Source organism: Periplaneta americana, chromosome 14 (genome assembly GCF_040183065.1).
Source record: "Periplaneta americana isolate PAMFEO1 chromosome 14, P.americana_PAMFEO1_priV1, whole genome shotgun sequence".
Lineage (NCBI taxonomy): Eukaryota > Metazoa > Arthropoda > Insecta > Blattodea > Blattidae > Periplaneta > Periplaneta americana.
Genome location: NC_091130.1, coordinates 142,531,947 through 142,558,539, shown reverse-complemented (window position 1 = coordinate 142,558,539; position 26,593 = coordinate 142,531,947). Strand labels below are relative to the sequence as shown.

The 26,593-nt window shown below is 34.0% G+C and overlaps 1 protein-coding gene across 1 annotated transcript in view; it reads left to right on the top strand.

The window, feature by feature from the left end:
- The window catches only part of Cdep (Chondrocyte-derived ezrin-like domain containing protein), a 464,715-nt gene that overhangs the window by 313,230 nt on the left and 124,892 nt on the right, over nucleotides 1-26,593 (top strand). The window contains exons 4-7 of the mRNA XM_069846189.1: nucleotides 1,353-1,575; nucleotides 4,412-4,535; nucleotides 9,895-9,982; nucleotides 10,746-10,901. Coding sequence (XP_069702290.1) covers nucleotides 1,353-1,575; nucleotides 4,412-4,535; nucleotides 9,895-9,982; nucleotides 10,746-10,901 — 591 coding nt within the window. The remainder of the gene's footprint in view (nucleotides 1-1,352; nucleotides 1,576-4,411; nucleotides 4,536-9,894; nucleotides 9,983-10,745; nucleotides 10,902-26,593) is intronic.

Below are 26,593 nucleotides of genomic sequence, written 5' to 3'. Positions count from 1 at the left end.
CTTGTAATTACCTAATCAGCTATCTGCCTGTCACCGAAGCTTCAGACCACCCTGACGTTGGCTGTAAGTAGCAAAAATTCGCCTTATAAGCTGCATAGCTACCATTCAACTGTTTCATGCCGCGTTGTTTGGAATTCTGTTGTCAATGCTGAAAAGAATTTTACGAATTAGATATTATGTAATAAATATTTAGTCCGTGTTAGTAATTAAATTGTTCTTAAATTGATTGAATGAAGCGTTTTTTATTTGTGATTAGTGAAAAAGACAACTGTTTTATTACAGATGGATTCGAAAGACACCATCCTGAATATTATTCATCGCCTCTCAATTTCCCTTCGATTCCATCTTTTAATATATAATACAGAGTGATTTATATAGAACTAACACATTTCTTTCTTTCTTTCTTTCTTTCTCGTTCTCTCTTTCTCTTCCTCTCTTTCTTTCTCTTTCTCTCTTGTTTCTTTCTTTCTTTCTCTTTCTCTCTTTTTTCTTTCTTTCTCTCTCTTTCTTTCTCTTTCTCTCTTTCTTTCTCTCTCTTTCTCCTTTCTCTATTTCTTTCTTTCTCTCTCTCTCTTTTTCTTTCTTTCTCTCATTCTCTCTTTCTTTCTCTCTCTTTCTCTCATTCTCTTTCTTTCTTTCTCTCATTCTCTCTTTCTTTCTTTCTCTCATTCTCTCTTTCTTTCTTTCTCATTCTCTCTCTCTTTCTTTCTTTCTCTCTTTCTTTCTCTCTTTCTCTTTCCCTCTTTTTTCTTTCTTTCTCTCTTTCCCTCTTTTTTCTTTCTTTCTCTCTTTCTCTCTTTCTCTTTCTTTCTCCCTCTCTTTCTCCTTTCTTTCTCTCTTTTTCTTTCTTTCTCTCATTCTCTCTTTCTTTCTCTCTTTCTCTCTTTCTTTCTTTCTCTCTCTCTCTTTCTTTATTTCTTTCTTTCTTTCTTTCAAAACGTATGATACTAGCCACAATTTGTTATACCTCAAATGTAGAGTATCTTTGGGAAATTACTAATCTCTATAGCAAATGTTGAAAATTCTTTATTTATTCGGCTGGAAATTCACTTAATGACCAGTTTTTAACTTTAAATTAAGCAGGAGTTTTGATTTCCTGCCACAAGATGAGCCTTGAGGAACTCCAACATTAATATTGTACACTAAGAAGATATTTTTCCCTCAAATTCAACGACCTGCGAACGAACACTGAAAAAAAAAATGGTTTATCTTTTTTGGGTTCCAGATCAAATAATCATATTTAGAGGCAGTCTTTCTGAATTGCTTGAATTAATTTTGTTTCTTTTCTTCCATTGCCCAGATTTAGCTCTTTCTCTATTTACACTGAATAATTTATGCTTTATTTTTATCAGTATTGGCTAGATCTGGAGAAGCCGCTATCCAGACAAGTGGGGCTTTCGCTGGTGGACACATTGCTGAGGTTCTGTGTCAAGTTCTACACTCCGGACCCAGCGCAGCTGGAAGAGGAGTTCACGAGATACCTGTTCTGCCTCCAGATCAAGCGAGACTTAGCTCAGGGCTTGCTCCAGTGCAATGACAACACAGCAGCCCTAATGGCATCCTATATAGTACAAGGTGAGTTTTGCACTACAAATGTTATTAATATTGGTACCGATATTATATTATTGTCTATTAGCTAATAAAGTGCAATGACACAGTCTTTAACTCTAAATAAAAGCTAAAAACATAGAAAAGGAGTCTTAAAATTTACATCAACGTTGTGAAATGTTCCATCTATCAACCACTTATATTTCGAATCACATCTCAGGCGAATATATTCTTGGCAACTAATTCATTGCTCATGTTCGCTGCGATCTCATTCTGTACACAAGTGATTTTAGATATCCCCATACCAAACACTCGAATGGATTCAGGTCTGGTGACCTCGCAGGCCATGGAATAGGGCCTCCTCTTCCAATCCAGCGACCAGGAAATGTAGCATCCCGATGTACAAGTACTGCGCCATTATACTGTTCGACTCTTCAAATGGTATAAAAGGGTCTCTTGTTAATTCATAGCATGTTATGTCATATGGTACGATAAGACAGAGCCACCTTGTGGGCGATAGGTGAACATAAATACATCGTAGATTGTCTAGTCTTCAGGCTCTCCCGCACATATTTAAGCCTATATCTCCTTAAGCTGGCTTTGCAGACCACAGGTTTCCTATCTCAAAATGTTCAGTCGAGCATCCCATAATATATCATATTTTATTTTTGCACGCTTTTACTGAAACATCCTGTGTAAATATTTACTAAAACTTGATGCTGTATATTCTGATTAACAAATATGGTAGTAATGAAAATATGAATATTGATAAGTATCGAAATCCAAAGATACCGGTATTTTAAAAGTTCAATATCCGTTTATTCTGTGTCTGCATACGATCTGTATCTTTCCTTACCTCCTTGGCACGTGAAAAACGAAAATCTGATCGCAGCTTGCTGATATGCATTTCATTTATGGAAGAGTAAAAGGCAATGGAAGGAAATTTGCAAGGTTTAGTTAGTCAAAATATCATTTACGATGGCAACTAGCTTATCCCATGTTTATGAGAAATCACCAACTTTTGCAGGAACAGGTTGTCTGCAACAAAACTTCAAAAGGATGGCCTTGAGTTCGATTCTAGTTGGTTGCACTGACTAACCTTCTAGGCTTGTAACTACCAAACGGGATATTTCCGAACGTAGGTTCCTATATGAAAGTTGTTCATAATAAAATTGTCTCCTCTATCATCCCTAAGAGTTTGTAACATTGTAACTGAATCACCCTGTAAATACATAAAGCTATATTTATTTATTTATTTATTTATTTATTTATTTATTTATTTACTTTATTGTACCAGTATTTAATTTCATTTAATTTAATTTTATTTTATTTTATTTTATTCCATTTTATTTTATTTTACTTTACTTTACTTTTGCTGCACTTTGGTGTGGGTTCGATTCCCACTGGGACTGATTACCTGGTCGGTTTTTTTTTCCAAGGATTTCCCTAAATTGTAAGGCGAATGTCTGATAATCCATGGCTACTCCTCGGCCTACTCTCGTCAAATACCACTTTGCTGTCATCATTTCCATCGACGCTAAATAACCTAGTAGTTGATATAGCGTCGTTAGATAATCGACTAAAAATAAAATAAAAAACATTCTGTCAAAGTTATAATTTTACATAATTCTCTTATAAGTAAAATAAGTACAGGACTTTGTAAGAAATGTATACTGTAATAGATATAGTTCGACTGCCACGTGGATTATTCCGACTATTCATATCAGTGGTATGTCGTGTCTGAAGCTGCTATGGCGCGACATTCAAGTTGTTGCTAATGTTGGCAAAGCCAGCAGTTGTAATTTGTGTTCCTTAATTAAATTTCCCTTAATTCTGGATTAAAATTCGCAGTGATTGCTAAATTCTTTATCAGATATGTTTTCTTTTTTCACTGTGTGTTAATTCGACTTTTTCTTTTTGCAATGTCAGAGCCCGTAACTTTTTTTTTTTTTTGTTTTCTTTCTTTCAATGATTGTTTCTTCATAAGTACCAGGTCAAATTTGACCCTTTCCTTTTAAGAGAAGTGTAGGAGATCATATGACAAGTTAGAACTTAAAATATTCCAAGGCAGCGTAACTCTAATCTTGCAGTCATATTCCTTGATTCTACGAGTGTGATTCATAGATGTCGCTAATGCCAAGAACCGTAGATCACTTAGTTCGTCAGAGACTATACAGAGTGCACTATGTGCGGTGGGTCTACATTACACTTATAATAATGTTGGAGAATTGTTGGTATCTCAAAAGGGAACCAGGGTACTCAGAGAAATCGACTTATTATGCATTGAATTACATACCTATGTTACATTTGCAAGGAATCAACAGACTGATAAGAGAAAAAGGTTCGAAAGAGGGAGAGTGGGAGGACAGAAACAACTGGAGAATGAAGTGGGCGCAGGAAGATGTGAAGACGTTATATAACCTGCTAAAAATGTAAATATATACTTGTTTTTTTGAAAGATGGGACATGACAGGAGCGTTGCGATCGAAAAAACAACTGAATGTCACGTAGCGTGGTAGGCCTGTTGCTATGGTAACAACGGTTGAGTTGCCAAACTTACCATTCTCACATGGCGAGTGCTTAATAGCTTTCTTGGCGACATTTATTATGCACACAATGCTAGCATTGGTACGTTTCGTGTTTGATTCTCTGTCGCTTTTTGTATTGTTTTCTTACCTTCGCGTCAATTGTCAATGAATGTTTTAACGTCAGTTATCTTAATATCAGTTGCTAGCGTCCAACAGCTGGCAGCATGGTAGTCCATATTGGCAACATAGCACTGTAGTTCCAAGCTCGGCCGCTTAACTGTCATGTCCCATCTTTCAAAAAAACAAATATAGTTACATTTATTTTTTCTGTGCAGCTGAATGTGGAGACTATGTTGTGGAGGACTACCCTGATCACACATACCTGTCTACCTACAAGTTTGTACCAAATCAGGATCACGAGTTGGAGCGAAGGATCATGGAAAATCATAAAAAACATGCGTAAGTAACTTTAATTATTTTAACATTGTTCAGTTACAGTCGAACTTCGATGTCTCGAAGTGCTTCCGGAAGCTAATAATGCTTCGAGTTATCGAAAACTCGAGCTATAGAAGATAATTAAGGACAGACGCGCTAACCGTTACTCCACAGGTGTGGACTGGTAACCCTATTCGTACTTTCTTAGGTCTTAGGATAATATGCCTCTAGCGTGATTCATAACTTTATATCGCGCACTTCTAATCTCGCAACAGAACAGTCGTCCATCGCAGAGCTTCCCTCACCAAATGCTTTTACCGTGTTGCGTCATGTCAGGGCTACCACATTGTAATGCAGAGATGGGTATCGTGCCTCACTGACCTTCACAGAGCTTATCGCTCTGAGTGACATCATCTTCACAGTCCCCGTTCCTCCCTCACATAGCTCCTATGCGTGGGCAGGTTCTATATCAGTTTCATAAGCAATATCAGTGGTGGCATAATGGCATTATCAAAGCAGTGTGTACGCATTAGAAAACGATTATTTCATGAGAATTGGAAGAGGTTTTTTTTATTTTTAGAAGGGGAGAACATATGATGTATGTTATGCTCGAAAACCCTATTAGGCATTAATAAATTTAATATACACCGACATTACTCCTTATGTCATAAAGAACACGCTGAATTAGAAGGTAAGACAAATTAAATGTTATTTTTCGTACTATTCCGAAGAAAATTTATGATCTTAACATTTGCATAGTATACTAAATACGACATTATACCTTAAACACGCTGCATTAAAAGGTACGAGGAATTAAATGTTGTTTGTACGTATTATTTCCAAAAGAAATTTATAAAAAAAAATATCAAATGTGCGTAGAAAACGAAATATGATTTTCTGAAATTATTTTAGGTCGAGAACGTGCAAATCTATTAAGTAATCTTGATAAACGCCAGAATATTCAAGAAAATAAACGTAGACAACGTGATGGAATATTACTGGCTAGTTACGCAATTTCTCGCCTGTGATTTAAATCAATTCAGCTATGGAGAAACAGTAAAGAGGTTTATGATTAAAGCTGCTGAATTAATTTGCCAAACTGAATAAAAGTTTTCGAGTCTCTCATGCTAACCAAGCATTTTCCTAATAATTTGGCACTGACTGCCTTAGCGATTACGATAAGGTGACGCAGGTCACAGCAGTTTATATTTCCCATCCTACTCTGCAGTCTCCTCTCCTAGTAAACAAACTATTTCAAATCGAGTGCCTCACGTAACCGAAAATTGTGCCCATGTATGTTGTAATGTGATCGAGCTAGTCCTGATGATAAACTAAGTTGATACCCAAGGACTTACACTCACTTCTGATGTAGGAATGCATTTAGAAAATACAATTCAGAGCGCAATAAGGATACAGATAAAATTTCATACTTCTTTAAAATTTAAAATGCGCAACTAATATTAAATGTTTGATGAAATTATTCACTTTTTTCCATAATGTAAAATATTGTACTGTGCTGATTCAATACTTTTAATGTAATACTATACAGGGTGATTCACGAAGAGTTGCCTCCACTTACGGAGCATATTCCCGAAGACATTTTGAGCAAAAAATGCCATATAAACATGAGTCCTATTCTCAATATTTTCAGAGTTACACTAATTTGAACTTGTTAAAAAATACCTCCTTTTTCTTTAGTTTTAAGAGTAAAAGAATTAGAGAATGAACTATTCAGAAGTGTAATTTCTTTAATTGGCCAGTGTTCTGAAGCTAAAAATATGTCGTTAATTCCATAGTTGCTTCTTACAGAATTTTTTTTTTCCATTTTTAACCATAAAATTATATTTTTCTTACGCATTTATGACAACAATTGTTACAAATTACGTCATTCCTGTAAACTCTTTTAAGACTATACATTAGAATGCAAAATTGAACTTTAAAGAATCGAGTTGCTGGAAGTCGTGTGATCTGTAACAATTGATTAGTGTGTAAGAATAATATAATTTTTAGTTAAAAATTGAAAAAATAAAATTCTGTACAAAGCAACTAAGGAATTAAAAACACACTTTTAGATTCAGAACACTAGCCAATTAAAGAAAGTATACTTCTGAATAGTTCATTCTCTATTTATAATATTCTTTTACTCTTAATACTGAAAAAAAGGCATTTTTTAACAACTTCAAATTAGTATAACTCTGAAAATATTAAGAACTAGTCGTACCCATGCGCTCCGCTGCACCCATTAGAAATAAATATAAAGTAATCACAAGTTTTCTGTGCATAAGAAGCTATTTTAATCTTACCTGTCCTCAATTCACTCAGAAGTTACTGTAATAACATTATAGCATTATGTCCAACTAGACAAACTACACTTTCCAATGGTGAAATAATAATTAATTATATAAATCGGTTAATTTAGCTTCCGATATTACTTCATACAAACACAGAAACATTCTATGTAGGCTATGTTTCATAGCTTTCGATTGTTGTTGTCCAAGGCCCCTTATAGACGAAGTCATTTGTTTTTCATTTCATTACACCGCCTTAGATGGCAGTTATTTTAATTTTAAAACTCATTTATTTCATTAAATAATCAGTCCTATAAAAATTTTTCAAGGAATAAAACTTATCGGAAATGATTTTTAAAGAAACTTTTGTTATGTAACATTTTTCACAAAAATCTAAGTTACAACAAACTTAATTTATATTCCAATTTTCATCGAAATCCGTTCAGCCATTATTGCGTGAAAAGGTAACAAACATCCAGACAGACATACAAACAAAAATTTCAAAAAAGCGATTTTCGGTTTCAGGGTGGTTAATTATATATGTTAGGACCAATTATTTTTGGAAAATCGAAAATTACCAGAAAAATTTCGGCTACAGATTTATTATTAGTATAGATAGAACACATGTATATATGACATTTTTTTATCAGAATTTCTTCAGAAATAAGCTCCGTAAGTGGTAACTTGTCGTGAATCACTCTTATATAAACATTATGTATTCAAAATTATCGTAATTATTAAAAAACTTGAATTTTAATAATAAGACATGTCAGAATCCGGTAGTTAGATTTTGTGTCATTTTCTCTACAATGGACTCTCCTCAACATGGGACAGCTTTTAATTCCCATGACATTAATGTCTTCTAGGTCATTAGCAGTAGTAATTACATTGCTAGATATAACAGTAAACTTAATGAACAATACTGATTGCACTGCTTTCTTTTCATTTTAGAAATTTTAATACAGCGAACTGGGGTAAACGTGATCACTGGAGTAAACTTGACCACAAAAAAATTCAGTCATAAAATGAGCCCTGATTGTGAAAAAAATACTTAAGAAAATGATAAAAAATACCATGATTTTGTGTATTTTATTGCTTTACTAATAGGCACACAGATTAATTCCAGTCATTTTACATAGGAAAGATACTAACTTACACGTTACAGAAGAACACGTTTCTGTTTTGAGTAGTGTAGTTGATAATGATGATGATAATAATAATAATAATGTGTGGATAAGGAATACTAACTTAATGTATTTTATCCATGACCATAACAAAAAACATGCGTTTACTAAATACTTTTGCGTTTGTAAAGTAGGCTTTTGTCCAACATTACTTTATTCCACTAGTGAAATGAACTTTACCTTCATGAGTATTTTCCTAGTACTAGAGACTGCACATATACTACTTCTCCATTCAACTATTACACAAGAAGTTAATATATTAGTTACTAGATGTCACTACCTCTACTTCTTTATTACCATTTCTTATATCTCCGTACACTCAGTGTCCTTCTCCTTTCTCTATCAACTACTATTATTACTACCATCACTACGTCATAATTTGTGCATTACATCCATTCTAATATTTTTTTTTAATTTATTTATTTTGTAATTTACCTTTAGGGAAGTGAGGAGACTCAAACCAGCGAAGTTGGATTTATTGGAGTTTGGATTTAATAACAACACACCTTAGTCAACTGAGCTAAACAGACACAATGATTAATTACTTTTAACATTCCTCGTAAATTTACAGAAGGAAAATATGAAATTATTTTAATCACATTAGTCCTGTGATTGCTTCTAAATATTCCTTGAATCTTGAAAAAAATGAAAATACTTGTTTAAAACATAGATATATATATATTAAAATTATATAATTATAATTTGTTGTTTATCTAGCCTTAGATAACATTTTTCACTATTCATGGCCTTTTACATCATAACCTACCTAGTACGTGTGTCGGTTCTCAAATCCATGCCATGATATCTGATTATATGAGGACTTATTTTCAACATATTTTCTTTCATAAAACAGAATTTTTTTGTTATGGTCATGGATAAAATGAGACTATGTATGGTACTTTACCTTTATTGCGCGAGTGGAAAGATACACTTACCTCACAAGTACTTACCTACTTAATTACTTACTGGCTTTTAAGGAACCCGGAGGTTCATTGCTGCCCTCACATAAGCCCGCCATTGGTCCCTATCCTGAACAAGATTAATCCAGCCTCTACCATCATATCCCACCTCCCTCAAATCCATTTTAATATTATCTTCCCATCTACGCCTCGGCCTCCCCAAAGGTCTTTTTCCCTCAGGCCTCCCAACTAACACTCCATATGCATTTCTGGATTCGCCCATACGTGCTACATGCTCTGCCCATCTCAAACATCTGGATTTAATGTTCCTGACTATGTCAGGTGAAGAATACAATGCGTGCAGCTCTGTGTTGTGTAACTTTCTCCATTCTCCTGTAACTTCATCCCATTTAGCCCCAAATATTTTCCTAAGAACCTTATTCTCAAACACCCTTAATCTCTGTTCCTCTCTCAAAGTGAGAGTCCAAGTTTCATAGCCATACAGAACAACTGGTAATATAACTATTTTATAAATTCTAACTTTCAGATTTTTTGACAGCAGATTAGATGACAAAAGCTTCTCAACCGAATAATAACAGGCATTTCCCATATTTCAGTGGTGTTCGGGTAAAGGGGTATAAGTCGTTTTTTTGTCCAGGTGGAATTTTGTTCCCCAGATGAACACACAAGTTAAATTATACAAGTGGGTGTGCAAAAATCAAAGAATACTTCAGTTGATGTGTTTTATTTGTGTAGAAAATTATTTGTAATAAAGGTTCCAAGTTTAATTTTCATTTATCTCCGAACTCATTTTTATGACTTATCTCCCTTTACCCAAACACCACAGATTTATTCTGCGTTTAATTTCCTCCCGAGCGTCATTTATATTTGTTACTGTTGCTCCAAGATATTTGAATTTTTCCACCTCTTCGAAGGATAAAACTTACCTCACAAGTACCATAAATAACTTTTATGCTATAAGCTGACTAAATTTAAAATATTTTATTTGTAGGGGCCAGTCTCCTGCTGAAGCAGATTTGAATCTGCTAGAGACATCCCGTCGCTGTGAGCTGTATGGTATGAAGATGCATCCAGCAAAGGTAAAGTCTGAAATTTCAACTCATACATATGAACGTAATCCAATACAGAGTGGTCCAAAAGTCTCGATCCATTTTGTTGAAAGCATGGACCAACATTAATGATATGATTGTTACATAATATGTAACATATTATGTTATTTGTCAGAAGCCTAAGTCAATATAGTTCAATCTGCCCCCTTCCATATCGAAGCACTGCTCCCACTTTGCACTATATCTCTAAAAACATTATGAAGCTTGCGTTGTGTAATAGTTGCTACTGCTTCGTAAATGCGTTGCTGTAGATGAGGAAGGTCACGAATCCTTGTCTTGCACACATGGGATTTAATAAAACCCCAAGCAAAAAAAAAAAAAAAAAAAAAAAAAAAACAAGTGGGGTTAAGTCTGGTGAACGTGGCGTCCACAGTCTTGGCGCAGCTCTGCCAATCCATTGATCCGGAAAGATTTCACGCACAACCATAGCGAAAGGGAAAAGGGACATAAGTAAAAAAAGTCGATTTTTCTGTTCTGTCTAATCACATAAGTCTAGTATTTTTTTCTAATTTTTGAAATAATAAAAATTTCTTGCGTTTTAAATTGAAAAGGGTCTTACTTTAACCAACATATATGAATTTCATTATTATACTTATATTCAGTTAAGAGTAAATTAAAAAGAAAATCTCTCCTGAAATATTAATTTTTTTGACTTATGTGCCTTTTCTCGCCAACCAAAGAAATTGTCTTAAAGAATTGTTTGATTGAAATGAAATTTGCATTTGTTTTGTAGGATCATGAGGGTGTGCCATTGAACTTGGCAGTGGCGCATATGGGCATTGTTGTCTTCCAGAACTTCACCAAGATTAACACTTTCTCCTGGGCTAAGATTCGCAAAATCAGCTTTAAGAGGAAACGATTTCTTGTGAAACTTCACCCAGAGGGATATGTAAGTATCAAGATAATTACTTTAATTAACTTCTAACATTGTCTGAATTTATATCTTTCAGCAATTTTGTATTCAAATAACGCATTTATTTTCGTAAGTTTGATTTAATTACTAGAATATGAAAAAGAACAATAATCGTCACATGAGTGTAATATATAACATTTCAGAAGGATTTTCTTCACCATCATAAATAAAAGTCGTGATTTACGTAATTAAGACGTGCATCCTGCCAGAGTATCTTAATGAGACCAATGAAATGCGTGTGGAAGATTTGAAGTTATGCTCATACATATCTGAAATTGTGTAACATTTGGTCCTTGTGTCCAGATTGTATTTTTTCTCTTTCTTTTTTGAGAAGTACCATAGTCTGTGCAGACTTTTTGTTTGTTACGAGTCAGTAGTTATGTTAATTACTATTCTTGATAACTTTATTATATCATGGATGATATTATAACATTATTAGTGGAAGGACGAAACATTTATTTCTCTCTGTTTGTCTGTCTGTCTCTTTTTGATATTTTAATTCTAATTTCTGTTTACTAACGATTTCAAGGTCAGTATTAAAGAGTTCAATAAAATATATTTGTTTAAATGTTAAGCCTAAATTATAACCGAAATGTAATTAAGCAAAGCTCAAATGTTAAAATAATGCTTCACATTCAAGAAATGTCATGAATGTTTGTTAGATAATGTGTTTAGAGAAATTGTAGTTCATATTTTTATTAAAGAAAGTATTTTTCCTCCCTCATATCCACTGTTGTAATGTTGTGCTTACCTGTATTATTTCTATTTCCTTAAGAAATCCAATTTCTTCTAAAAATCAATTCAGGGTTTCTGATTCTGTAGAAAACACTACCTACATATTCTAGTATAGACAATGTTCTGGTCATGACATCTCGTATTCTTGATGTTTTTAATTTTTTGTGAAAGAACTATAGAATTTAATGACGCGTATTTCTCTAAATATGAGATTAAATTTGCAATACTTCAAACTTGTAAGGACCCAACAGCCATATGTCCTTAATAAAATTGCTATGTTACTGAAAGTATGAAGAATTTAACATCACTTAATAGGAATATGATAGTTTAATATTAACTGTAAATCAATTAAAGAAAAATATGACAATATTTTAAAGGTCGTTTTTGTGTATTAAAAATATAATAGAGTCCATGTTTTGTGTGTGCTGTGTTGATTCGGACATAGAATTTTTGTATTTTTGTATGTGTCTGGATTTTTATTTTTTTTTTTTTGTAGTCCCTTATCTTAGTAAAGTTGTGATTTAATTTGGGCATTTTTAATACTTACATATGTGAGTTTTAGATACCGGTATGTGTATGCTATCAGATTGAAAATGATCTTGCACTTGCATGATTCAATAGATGTGGGGTAAATTTGTGTGTTGGACCAGTAGATGTACGTTAACACTGTTGGAAAATTGTTTTGAAATAAAAAATACTAATTGTCACAGTTCACGCTATTTTGTTTTCATTCTCTTTTTAGTACATGTTATTCGTGACAACTAGGTTTTTCGTTGAATATTGTTCTTTTTAGATATATTTTAAACATGGCATTTTTGTGCTGAAAATAAGTCTGCAGTAATCTAAAATGTATAACACATTACATATAAAATCTGAAGGTTAAAAACTTCAAATTATAACATCTAATCTGGCCAAACTTTCTTCATATTAATGGTAAAATGTTTTATAATGAAACATTGAATTATTTTTTAGTGATTTATTTCATTCCGAATTTTATTACTACGAGAGATTGCTTCATCTCTGATTTTCGTCTGACAGAAAATGTCTGTAAAACTTCTACAGAATGTCATTTTAATGAGAGGGGACACATTGATAAACTACGATCCAATTTTGATACTGGATATACAAAGGATACACTTTATACACACACATGCACACGCAAACACACATGCACAGATAGGGTTTAGGAATTCTCGTCATCGAAACTGTCGTCATTGTACTATTTCGTCACCAATTAAGTTTTCGTCACCGGGCTTATGTCACCGATTACATTTTCGCAGACAGCCGCCAATGTTGCCCCCAGCCATACCGTATGCAACTGTTATATAAGGAATAGAGAAGAATCTTCCTGGAACCATTAACACATGAGAGGCATGGGATAGGCACCTGAACATTCTCGTGGGAAAGTCTCATCCTTGTATTCTGTCCTGCAGTTACTGCGGAGTGAAACAGAAAGGATACATCAAGATATTGAGTGACTGAAAGGAGATCATTCCCCTCTGCATAAAAAGGAAGTACCAGAATTTGGATAAAAAGATTTATCGTAGAGGTCTGTTATTGAACGATACAGATTATAAAGAAGGAGCTGACGTGCTGGCTTTCCGAAGAGCCATCGGACTTAATCTAGCTGGATATTTTGAAACAAATTATAAAATACTGTATACACTCTACTAAATTAAATTTTTATTGTATGTACGATGATTCACCTTTTATTTCTGCCAAACAGTTGACCAATGGAGCGGTGGCAAAAACGTTGAAATGACAAAGAACGCTGGTGACAAAAAAAAAAGTCAAGGTGACCAGAAAACCAGATGACTAAAAAGCAGTGACGAGATGGTATAATGTCTAGGATTCCGGTGACGAGAATTCCGGATCTTGCACAGAAATTATTGAAATGACGATCAATTATTATTCAAACCCAAGTTACACCAACAAAATGATTAGTGATTACATATTATAGCCTACATATTGAGATTGTTCTTAAATAAAATAATGAACATCAACAGATGACCAGGAGAATGACAGGAACATTTTCTCATTAATGTTGTAGCATCATTTGTTGAATGATTTTCTAAATCATCACTTTTCATTAAGTGATGTCTCTGCGACTTCAAGATTTTTTAAAAATGATTACTTACTGTATGTGTAGCTGCCATGGTGGTCTAGTGACTAGAGCACTGGACTTATAATCCTGGGGCCTGGGTTCGATCCTCGGTGTACCCCTGATTTATAACTTGTGTTGGGCAAGCCCATGGACCAGGTAACACAGCAGCTTTCTCCGGGAGCTCTGGTTCCCCTGTGGTATCCCATCAAATCTCTATCACAATCTCATCTCATCTCATCACAGGTGTAGTGTAGACTAGCCTCATATAGCGCACCCTGGGCAACAACTCTGTCGGTAAATTGGTCTACATAACTGGCTTCACATGGGTGAATGACGAAAAGCCAATTAACCACCTTTAGTTATATAAAAAAAAACTTACTCTATGTTCTTGTTCTTAAATAGAATAATGAATATCAACAGATGGCCAGGAAAATGACAAGAACATTTTTCCCATGAGGAATAATTTGCTATTAATCAAAATGGCAAATTTCCAAAATTTCAAGCACTTATTTTAGCTATCGTGTGTGCGTGTGTGTAGTGACATGTCTAGCATATATTTGCGGCATTGTCATGTTATTGTTAATACTTTAAATGGACTGTGTGCTGATACAGTCCTAAATACAGAATTATTGAGATTGTTAAAACACTTAATGATAATGTAATTTGAGTCATACGTTGATTTTTGCATATGGAAACTAAAAACGAATTTATTGAAGCATTGAATAACCCATTGAGCCTTTCCCCATGTTTTATCTGTTACTGTTTATTTGATATTACCTACTTGTACTAGGCTTGGTAGAGTTTCAGGAAATACATCCTACACAGCATGTTTTAAGTACAATACTTCTTCTCTCAGAACTATCACCCTACATCCAGTTGAAGCTGTGATTCTGATACACGAACAAGTACTTGCTAATATTTTGAAATTGTTTAATGCATGTATTTATATAAACCACAACATTAATTAAATATTTAAACTTTTTAAATGAAATAATCTTCATTTTCATTGCATCTTATGTGCGTCTGTTTTATTTTTTGTCATGTAAAAGCACTACTCCATAATCACAACATCCTTTTTTGTTTTGTTTAAATAGATTGTTATTAGTCCACTGTAGAGGTGGGGTGTGATAGTATTTTGCCATCACAGTTTCGAACTGTGGTAACTCCGGAAAAATCACTGTGACAATTAATGCCTAGCAATTTCGTCACAGTGTTATTTTTCTGTTCAGATGATTCCTGGCGATTGTGAATGTTTGTTATCACGAGCAGACATGTTTATGTTTATTGTTCTGCGAATTGATATACCAGTGCCATGTCTTATATCATCAATAGTGATTAGCATGGCAAATATAATAAACACGCTCTGAGTTGTGTTATCGTGATGTGTGGGTGCGTATATTCGCCCAAGAATGCTTACGAATTATTAGGTGAATCAGTCAAAGAGTTGTTGATTTTAACTTTTTGATTAGGACGAAAATTAATTAGATCCCAGTTATGTTGTCTTTCAAGTTAATCTCCTGACTTGCAATTGTCTGGACTCTGGAGTTGTTTTATATATATGTACATCAGGGGTGGCTTTTGGGGTAGTGCCAGTGTGCCATGGCACCACCAATGAAAGAAACAAAAAATCATATCCTAGAAAGCAGTTGTAATAGTTTATTTCTACACATTTTATTCGTATTTCATTTGAACAAGCGTGCGCACAGATCTGGACGCACTCTTGCAGCGTTTCTCCGAACGTTGGAGCCACTCTTGTGTGGCACTGCTTCCCTCCATATAACACTGTACAAAAGGCTACTGATTCTAGTTTATATGCGTTTCTTATGGCAGACTTTGAGCCGAATTCATTTTGACTCAGTAGTTAATATTCCGCCCGCTAGAGCACAGTAATGCAAATTTTTCGCTAGATGGCAGGATTGTTGGAGACGTTAGGAAGGGAACCATCTACCGCAGACTTGCACGAAAAACAAGTTAAAGTTCCGTGCCAAATGTTAATGTAATGTTGCCAATTCAAAACTAATGCACATAACTTAGATTTGATTGTGTAAAGTATTATCCATTTAACTATATTGAACACAGAGATAGTCATGGTTCTTTTTAGAAAGATAAATATTTTTTTCATACCATGTAAAACTGTTTGTTAATGTTGTGTAATATTTGTTTTATTTTGCGGCAACTAAATATCGCTACACTGTTGCTATAGTGTTGATGCTTCTGTTAACGATACATGAGATCTGTGCAGGACATGAACATGTGTTATTCAGGCCGCTGCCTTGGATTTATCGGCCTGTTAAATAAAGTGCAAACGTGTTCGTTTATTATCTATATCACTGTTTATCTCGTGTGTTTTTGCCAGTAATTTTACTAGTTATAAAATTTATTTGTATTTGACTAACAATACTGTGAAAGTTTTGATTATCTGTATCTGTAAATTTCGTTATTAGTTTCGGAAATGTTATTGTAACTGTTACTAGACGCATTATTAACTGTACACCTGGTAAAATAGCTGGTTTAATTAATGTGTTTTATTTAACATAATGCAAACGTGAACTGCGAAATTATCAATTTCACTAGGGTAATTTGCGTACAACCTTTTTTCGTTTTTGGCACCACCACCAGAATGCCTCATCGGCCGTGACTGTTGTACATGCTATGAGTCACGTATCAGTCAAAGATGGCGATTTCTTGGAGCTGTGATTTTGGAACTAGTCACAGTCGGAACTAGTGACAAACCTGTCACAGCGACAAAATCACAGCTCTTCATATCACACCCCACCACTAGCCCACTGTACTTTTTCCTTGTGTGATCACGGCATGGCTTACCATAACTGAGTTTCAAACAGGCAAAAAACTCTTCCATATAGCAGTTAGAAGTCATATATTGAAATGAGTTTATCATAATAATTTATGGACTATATATTCAGACAATATAGATTAGGCATGTTTTCCATCTAATTCATCTAATTGCTTTGTTTTGAACACACGTCAGTTTTTGTTATGAGTACCTTCCTGTTAGTCCCAGTATTCTATAGAAATCCTTTAAAGCTCTTATGATCGTTCTTTAATTGATGATGGTGATGATGATAATAATAATAATAATAATAATAATAATAATAATAATAATAATAATAACAACATGTAGCTAATGGGCGATGTGTGCAATGGAGGGGGAAAGGAACTGGCCATCCCACTCCATTATCTCCTGGCCTACTTGTCTCATAAGTGGTGCTTTTTGGTATCACTTGTGGGGGTCAGATCTGTCTTCGGACAATTGACTAAACAACAACAATAATAATAATCATTGTCATCAACATCATCGTCATCAGAATCACACAGACAGGTATACAATGTAAATACATTTTCCTGTGTCCAAAGTTTGTTCAACATTAATAATAATAATAATAATAATAATAATAATAATAATTTTTTTATTTAACTTTTTAAAATTACAGCTGCTCTTCGTAGATAATGAGATAATATTACGACAAAAATAAAGCGAATTTTTAATGACAAGAGAAAATTCTTCGAATGACGTCACCCTGTGGCATCTTTGTCCTTCACAGATATTACAGAATATGTCAGAAATACTCCTGAGTCAAGGGAATCGAAAAAAAAAAACATACAATTGAAGGTTTTTTTTAAATGAAAAACAACCATAGTCCAAAAACATAAATTTTCAAGAGGAACAAAAAACTATCTGGCATGGGTGTTGTTGACACTTCAAGTATGAAATTCAACATGCCATTTCTTAAGGTGTTTAAAAAACTTGGGAAAACTGAAGTACATTTGTAACGTAAATTGCCTCATAGAAATACATGTGTAAATGTAGGTAACTGTGGACAATGGTTGTTTTAAGAAAAAATCCTCTGTTGTGGTTAAAGTGTGCCTCTCTTTTAATCTTCTTTTTCTTTGTTATATCCTGTTTCTTCTCCTTTCGTTGCTTAAGTTTCTTCCATAGGGTTACATCTGCATCTAAAGATGACTCCATGACTAATATGACTAATACAACAATTCATGTGCTAAAGTGTTTTTTTCTGAGGTGACTTTTGCCACGTACATAAGAAGCAGTACTCCCAATCTACTACTGTTTGAAATTGTATGGATAAATGTTTCAAAATGATATGAATGGGATATTTGTAAATGCTACCATCATCCTGGACAATGGCTGTTTTCACAAAAAAATCTTTGGACTATGGTTGTTTTATGAAAACCAGTGAAAATTTCCACTCCTATAACATATGACTATGATGTTTTTTTTTTTTTCCACTAACTCAGTAGATGCCGTTACAATACGCTCACCACATGCTTAATATCTAAAATTTGCATTTTTTGGACTATGGTTCTTTTTTTGTAAAAAATAAAACCTTCATTTGCTAGAAACATAAAGTGGAATAAAAAATTAATAGACATGAAAATATTGTCAGTTAATAATATTGTATCTCCCTATGTATTTATCATTTATTGGCTATAATTGTCGTACTTCCCAAATAGTCTACCTCTTCATGTTCGCCTTGGAAACTTCAAGTTTGTAACATGTTGTTAGAGGAGGTTTTGTGTTCATACTTGTATTAGTCCTGTTTTTAATTTATACTATTTATACTGTTTTATTCTGTAGGAATAAATTGAACTCTAGAAGAATTCCATGGCACACCTTATGAATATATTAACTTTACGAAATATAAGAAATGTAAAACTACTGAATTTATGAAATGTTCGATAACCAATTATTATTTTTCTTATTTTATGTATAGATTTATTAATAAACAATTGGTTAAAGGAAATGGATGTTATTAAAAGATCAGATCAGAAATTCGTATGTGTCACTTTTTTTGTGGCATTGTTCCTTGATTCCTATCCACTGAACTTAGTCTGACTATAAAGATTATATTTGAACTGAATTTTGTGTGCGCACTTTGGATGCTGATATTAATGTATGAGGAAACATTTTTACTTTACTTAATATGTTTATGTAGGCTACCAACTTCATTTGGTTATGAATCCATCAATACATGTTTTCTATTTAATATTGGCATATCAGCACGAAAATTGTTTCGAAGAACTTGAAATTTAGATGATTTTTATGCGAGTTTGAGGAGGGGAATAGAAGTTTTTTCTTCTCCAATTTGGTGGTTAGGCATTTCTTTGTAGCTTTCAGGATTCCTAGATATATAAATTACATAAAAATAGGGGTTTTCTTTGAACTGTATCATTATTATTTACAGATATTTGTTTGCATTCTGGTTCATTGTGCATATCTTCTTGTATTACAAATAAAATTAGTATTAATCAATTTTCTAGCAGATGTGTTGATGGATGTTAGAAAATATTTTAATACATGATTGAAATCATACTCTTCTGAACTTTCTATATGAAATCATAGTTATAGATATAGAATTTAGATACATTTATTTTAGTCGATGTCTTGATTCTTTGTCTACAAATAGTGTTTACTCATATAGTTTCAGAATAGAAGTTCTTGAATCATGTACTTAGTATACTACAGTGGAACCTTGCTTATATGTTTATGGAAGTGAAGATTTCAAATTTTTTTATGTGAAATTCCTCATTTGTATTTCTACGATGTTTGTATATTTCCTCTGCCCCCTGAAATGTTTACTGTTTGGAATTAATGTGCTTGTCTTGTATGTCTGTCAAAGATCAATTTACTTTTCTTAAATCAATAAAGAATATACCTTGGCAATATTTATTGACTTTCAATTAGCATATGACTCTGTTTGGAGAAATAAAATTACTAAAACTCCAGAAATTAGATATCTCCAGCAATATGTTCAGATGGATATCAGAATTCCTTAGTCAAAGATTCATTGCCACTAAATAGACTTGTGCTAACACTTACTTGATTTGTAATCGCGAGTTCTGCAATATTGAAGTGATAATAGACATGTATGATTCACTTTCAGTGAACCATAGTGAAACATTTGTTGTGAGCTAGGAGTAATTTTACAAGGACTATTTCGTTTATATGACGTCATTCCATTTTCGACCAATGAAGTGTAATGAAATTTTGAATTTCAACCAATCACGGTCAGACTTTGCGATAATTTCTGCAGCTAGATTTATCGCTATCAATTTATCGCATGGTCATTCTTTTGTTTAGTCGTTGTCGCCAACTGTTTATCCGTAAATTAATGATCATAAATACATTAAGGTGCAACTACACAGTTAAACTTTTCTTTCAACTTTAAAGCAATGAATGCAAGATTGATATTTAATATTAATTAATATATTTACGCAGTGAAGACCACGTTGAAAACGGCAGACCATGTAGACACAAAATCTTTATGCATCTTAATTGAACGTACCTTTTAAACTTGATTCTTTCAATATTCTTCCCAGATTGCGTGCATACGCAATTGGAATATTGAACTGTGTAGATGCAGCTTTAGTTCCGTTACACACTACAGCGGGAATGCTTTTGTCGAGCTATAAAAAATGCTTTCGTGTAGCACTGATTGTAAGTAACGGTCGAAACAAGGAACAGCTGACATTGGTCCTGCTCCCACAGGTACGAGTAACTTAACCTAAAAAATTGTAGCCTATAACATTTGTATTGAAATTAAACAATTAATAGACGTTCAAATTGATGTAACATCATCGCATATCAAACTCAAAGACCTTGCATAGTTATAATGTCTTTGATCAAACTGCCTTTCGTATGGCCTAATAAAATTTGTGTTTTAATTAGGCCTATCTATACCGAGATGGCTTCACTGTGTCGCAACATGTCTCGCTGTGAATACATGAGCATTGGTATATAGCTGTCCCCACTGTTACTGTTAAATTAAATTATGATTTCAGCACATAATGAAAATGTATTTGTTCTAATAATAAGAGAAAAGTGCAGTACATGTAATTAACATTGTTAAAGCTGCATTTCGCTTTTCGCAATTGGCATTACTGAATAATAACATCCAATTTCTTTATTGCAATAATCGATATTCATCTACGAGTACTTCAACTTCACAATGTCTGAATAGGTTAAGTATTCGTTAATATACAATTATTAACATTTTGTGATCGAATTTTAGGGATATATTATTTAAATTTTTATTTTATTCACGAAATAGTCCTAATAAATGTCACTCGAGGTCTGAGATTTCCCAGATAAATCCACGAGCGAAGCGAGGCAGATCTCAGACCTCTCGTGACATTACTACAGATAATTATATAATATATCATATGCGCCTATATATTTGTAACATGAACTGCAGACTATGCAAGAAATATGCAGGTTGTTCTGGAAAAAGATTCTAATATTTAGAGAGGAGATAGTATAGATCAAAACAAGAAATAAAAGTCCTATAAAGAAGATTCCTAAAATTAATATCTTCTGAGAAATGAGCAAATGTTTACCATCACTGTAAGAGCAGCATATTTTCCACTTTCAACTTTTTGATAAGAAACAAATGAGAAAACAGAATGCAGCCGTTTGTTACTGTGTATTAAACTTTTTTTGTTTGTATCAAGAAGACACTTAAACAAATGACAATATGTTAGCATTCGTAATCACACTTTATACCTATGTAAAGTGATTCCACACTGTAGTAATTATTAATGTACCAGTCAGGTAAGTTAGTTTCATATCTGTTGAATCGGAGCATGTTTTGTTTCTTGCCAAAGACCTCACAGTAGAAGATATGCTGCTCTTACAGTGATGTTAAACATTTGCTCATTTCTCAGAAGATATTAATTTTAGGACCCATGTTTGTAGGACTTTTATTTCTTGTTTCGATGCATAGGCCTACTACCTCCTCTCTAAATATTGGAACCTTTTTTCAGAACACCCTGTATATTGAAAACATCTCAACACATATTATGCGTCCACACCTTTGGAGTAATGGTTAGCGCGTATGATCGTGAAATCAGGTGGCCAGGGTTCGAATCCCGGTCGAGGCAAGTTACCTGGTTGAGGTTTTATCGGGTTTTTCCCTCAACCTAATATGAGCAAATGCTGGGTAACTATCAGTGCTGGACCCCAGACTCATTTAACAGGCATTATCACCTTCATTTCATTCAAATGCTAAATAATCTGAGATGTTGATACAGCATTGTAAAATAACCCACTAAAAAAACCACATATTATGCTATTACGATGCACTCACTTACAGATATTCTCGTGTATTCAAGAGTGATAAGATTGAAGCATGAACCTCTGTCTTATTGTTAATGATTAGTTTGTTTAAATTATTCAGGAATTAACAGAATATACCAAACGACTGCAGTGTATACAGAGCTGACAATGGTAGATGGCCCAATAAAGAGGGTGGGGAGACAGACATTCTTTATCAGGAGATAAGAGACTACGGGTACTGAATTGTGTTGTGTCCATTCATCTCCTAATAAAGCAATCAATAAAACTAAAGGTTCTCTACTTCTCTGTCCTCAATATATTTCTTCATGACAAATTACTACTACAGCTTTGACATATAAACAAGGTTCTATTGTAATTTATTTTCTGTCATATTTTCATGTATCATAAGATGTCCCAGAAATAAGTGAAGTGAAAAGTTAACCAAAATAAATCATTGCGAAAATTTGTTACTCAACTACAGAAATTGACGGAATTTAGGACCTACTGCAGTTGACAGTTGATCTTTAACAATTAAGTGTTACGTTAACAGAAATTCTACATTATGAAAAAGAATAATAATATTATACATCTTGATTACACAACTTTCAACACTGTATCACTTCGGAATATATATGATAAGTACTTTCTTGTGTTAAATTTTAACGTACCTTGTTTACATGTTTCGACCTATTTTCGATCATCTTCGGAACTGACCGAAGATGACCGAAAATAGGTCGAAACATGTTAACAAGGTACGTTAAAATTTAACACAAGAAAGTACTTATCATACATATATTCCGAATAATATTATTTTAAAATATAGTTGCAGAAGAGAAAGGAACATTTCTTACTATATATTTCTGACTTTCATTCTTTGGTTCGTTACAGTTGAACTGTAATACTATTGAAAAATAATCAGATCTTTCGTTTTTACAACTATTTTTTTAATTAGTGTTAAACTAGTTTTTTGTTGCGACAGGACACTTCGAATGCTTATGTAGATTATCATTCACGAAACAACAGCACTTCTCTTAGAACATAATCTTTTATTACGACTATTTTTGCACATATGAGGAAGACTTGTTTATTTCACTTATTTCTGGCTTCGCCTGTTTATTGCACTGTTCTAATTGTATTTTTATTTAAATGTCCTTTCCTACGTATTTGTGATATAACTAAGACATCGAATTTATAGGCACTAAAATCTAAAAATGTTACAAAATGTGCTAGAGTGGGTTTTCTAAGCCTGATTCGCAAGTCTCCGAATTCTAATTGTAGGTAAATGAGTCACATGGACTGCGACATGAATCTTGTAAACTGCGCTCTGACATGTAAACCTAAATTACGATTAAGACCATTAATGGTATCAAAAGAAAATACAGACAATATATTATTAATAGTCTTAACCGTCAGTGCTGCCATATGTAGCGAAATTCTGCTAACAAGCAAACGTTCTGATGGGGGCAGATAAAAAAGTTAAATTTTTTTCTTCCACCATGTTAATATTGTCAAAAGAAGTGCTTATACAAATTTTGGCCACTCGACCGCAATTACGAGGCCGTCCAGAAAGTGATTTTTCCTGGGGCCGTTTATAGAAAAAAGCACAATTTCATGGAAATATTTATTGAAACAGATACAGCAATTGTTACGCTATTTGTCAACATATCCCCAACTGGAATTGAAACATTTGTCATACTATGGAATCAATTTTTGTGTCGTAGAAGTCAGCCGCCTCATATCGGAACCATCATTTGACTGCGTCTGCACCTCTCTCTGTCGATCCCATGATATGAGAAATGTCTCAATTCCGATGGAAAATATGTTGAAAAATAGCTCAACAATTGTTGTGTCCGCTCCAATAAATTTGTCCAATGAAATTGCGTTTTTTTTTCCTGTTAGCGGCCCCTGGCAAATTAATTTTTTACGGCCCTCGTAATTGCGGTCGAGTGGCCAAAATTTGTATAAGCACATCTTTTGACATTATTAACATGGTGGAAGAAAAAAATTTAACTTTTTTATCTGCCCCCATCAGAACGTTTGCTTGTAAGATTATGCATAGTGGAATTTGAACCCTAGTGAGGAGGTGCGGCAAAAGCTTTAAAGCATCAGAAACATTGTGAATTTTTCTTTTCAACCCTTTTCTTTTATAATTTGTTTCTAAAATTAGTACGTTTTTTCAAACATTGTCCAGTTAACTGAACTGCTGCTATCCACACGACTTAGTTCACACGTCTCATCTTCTTTGTGGCTTTTGTACAGACTGTAAAATTTTTCCTTTGTCAGAAGAGAGCCAATTGTTGACCCATAGGTTTGTAAAATGAGACTTTACTGAAGCAAAAGCATTGGATAGACATATCACTTGAAGAGGTCTTGGTTGCAAATATGTTGCCTGTTTTGCAATATTATCGACTTTCTCGTTTCCAGGTATACCACAATCACTAGGTATCCATTGAAATGTTATTTCCTTTTGGAGTTATTTTAGTTTACTTAGTTGTTTCTGAAAGGGAATAATTCTAAGGGAATAATTCTATGTGCATATAGGTTTGGTACATATTTAATTATATTAAATATAGCCCCCTTGGAGTCAGTAACCCTACTTGTCTGTGGTGTAATAATCATGATGAAGATCTGGAACACATTCTTCTATACTGTCCATCCATAAACCACAAAAGGAGTAAATTAAAATCATCAGTACCAGTTGCAGAAGACACAGCCCTGCAGTATATATTGACTACACTCCAACTCTGGCTACTAGCAAGAGGCATCTATAATGTACACCGATCAAAATACCCCGCATTTCTCGTGAAAAACAACAATTGAATAGACTACAGTGGACTATAGTGAACTTTATGTTGTCAGCAAACAGCTGGATACATTAAGAAGATTGATCTTCTTTGTGGCTATAATATTGTGACTAATTAACAATAACTTATTTACTGTGTTAATACAAAGATACCCGGCTGATTAGTTTTGAGGTAGACTAGGCTTCGGACAATGAGGGACACCACCTCGAAACTAGTCAGCTAGGTATTTTTATAATGTTAACATAGGTAAAGAAGTTTGTTAAAAAGTGAATTTTGTTTGGACGAATGTAATATTTAACTTACCATAACTGACCAGCTTCATGGGCTAGTGGTGAGAGCTTCTGACTACAGTTCATGAGGTCCCGGGTTCGATTCCCGGTTAGAACACATGAATTCTTCCTTAAAGGAGAATGTTTCTGTGTTCGTTCAAGGTCTGGAAATTAGGTTAAGCTTAGTTTTAAGACCTCTCCTGCCACTTCATAATCATTCTATCATATCATCATCATCGGGGCAGAGTAACTCCGCCTTCCAGGCGCCCCAACCTCAGAAGTGGGTTACAAATAAGCCATTTACCAGGAGAGACCAGAACTGTCAAATGACAACATGGTGGCATTGGTTTAAAAAAATAAACTTACCATAACTAACAGCAACTGAGTCTTAACATTACAACTAGGCAACATTGCTTAAGCGTGAATGGCTCATGTTGTTCTGGACGGCTGAAAAGCTGTGTAATCTCCATGAACTAAGTGGCATGAAAAGGGGTATTGTGTTATCTCATGGAAACACAGAAGTAGAAAACGTTTTCTGTATGTTGAGTGATATGAAAACAAAATGGAGAAACAGCTTAAAACCTTAAACACTATAGTGATACAGTCCGTGTCACCGTTTTTGGCGTGTGAAATAAGTAATGGGAACGTTAAGAGCTAGTGTTTTACATTTTCCGCAGTCAGTCTGACGTGATGTGACGTGTATAGGAAGTGGTACCATTCTCAGCTGCACTAGCAATATGCTCACAAACTGGGCACTATATATCTAGGACACAAGCCAGAAACGCTGGCGCCAGGTATAATAATTTATTGCTGTTTGAACTAGCCAATTGCTAATTATCATATCTATAAGTTTGGTAAAAATGGATATCATGGTATTAGTTTGAGAAAAATGTAAATTATCAACAACAACAACAATGACGATGTTACAGATGGTGTCAGTATCGTCATATTTACTTTCAAGTTTCACCTGCTCTAACAAGTACAACATACATGCGTCACTGTAAACGAATTTTTCACACTTTTATCACTGCCACAACACATTTTACTTTTATTATATTATTATATGGAATGTTCACTACATTAACACATTTACTGTTGCACAATAACACACTTAAGGAATAAAATGTAAATATGAGCAGTGGTTTCAGTGAGTCGCCATATTGACTTCTTCTCAGCATGACATGGTCTTCCTACTTCTTCCACTAGGTGGCTCCTGACTTGGGGTCTAGCAGGAACTGCAACATATCAAAAGAAAATGATACTAAAAGTGGAGTGTACATTAGAATTAGTAATATTACATACGAGATTAATAATGGGGCGGTCAGTGCGTCTGGCCGCGAAACCAGGTGGCCCGGGTTCGAATCCTGGTCGGGGCAAGTTACCTGGTTGAGGTTTTTTCAACCCAATACGAGCAAATGCTGGGTAACTTTCGGTGCTGGGCCCCGGACTCATTTCACCGGCATTATCACCTTCATTCCATTCAGACGCTAAATAACCTAGGTGTTGATACAGCGTCGTAAAATAACCCAATAAAATAAAAAAAATAGTAACGGGTTGGTTAGGTTAGGTTAGGTTAGCTTAGCTATGCTATTAGTTTAGGTGTACACTCATAATTCTTCTGACTAGACATCGCACTAAAAGCATAGCCTTCGCATTTTTCCACA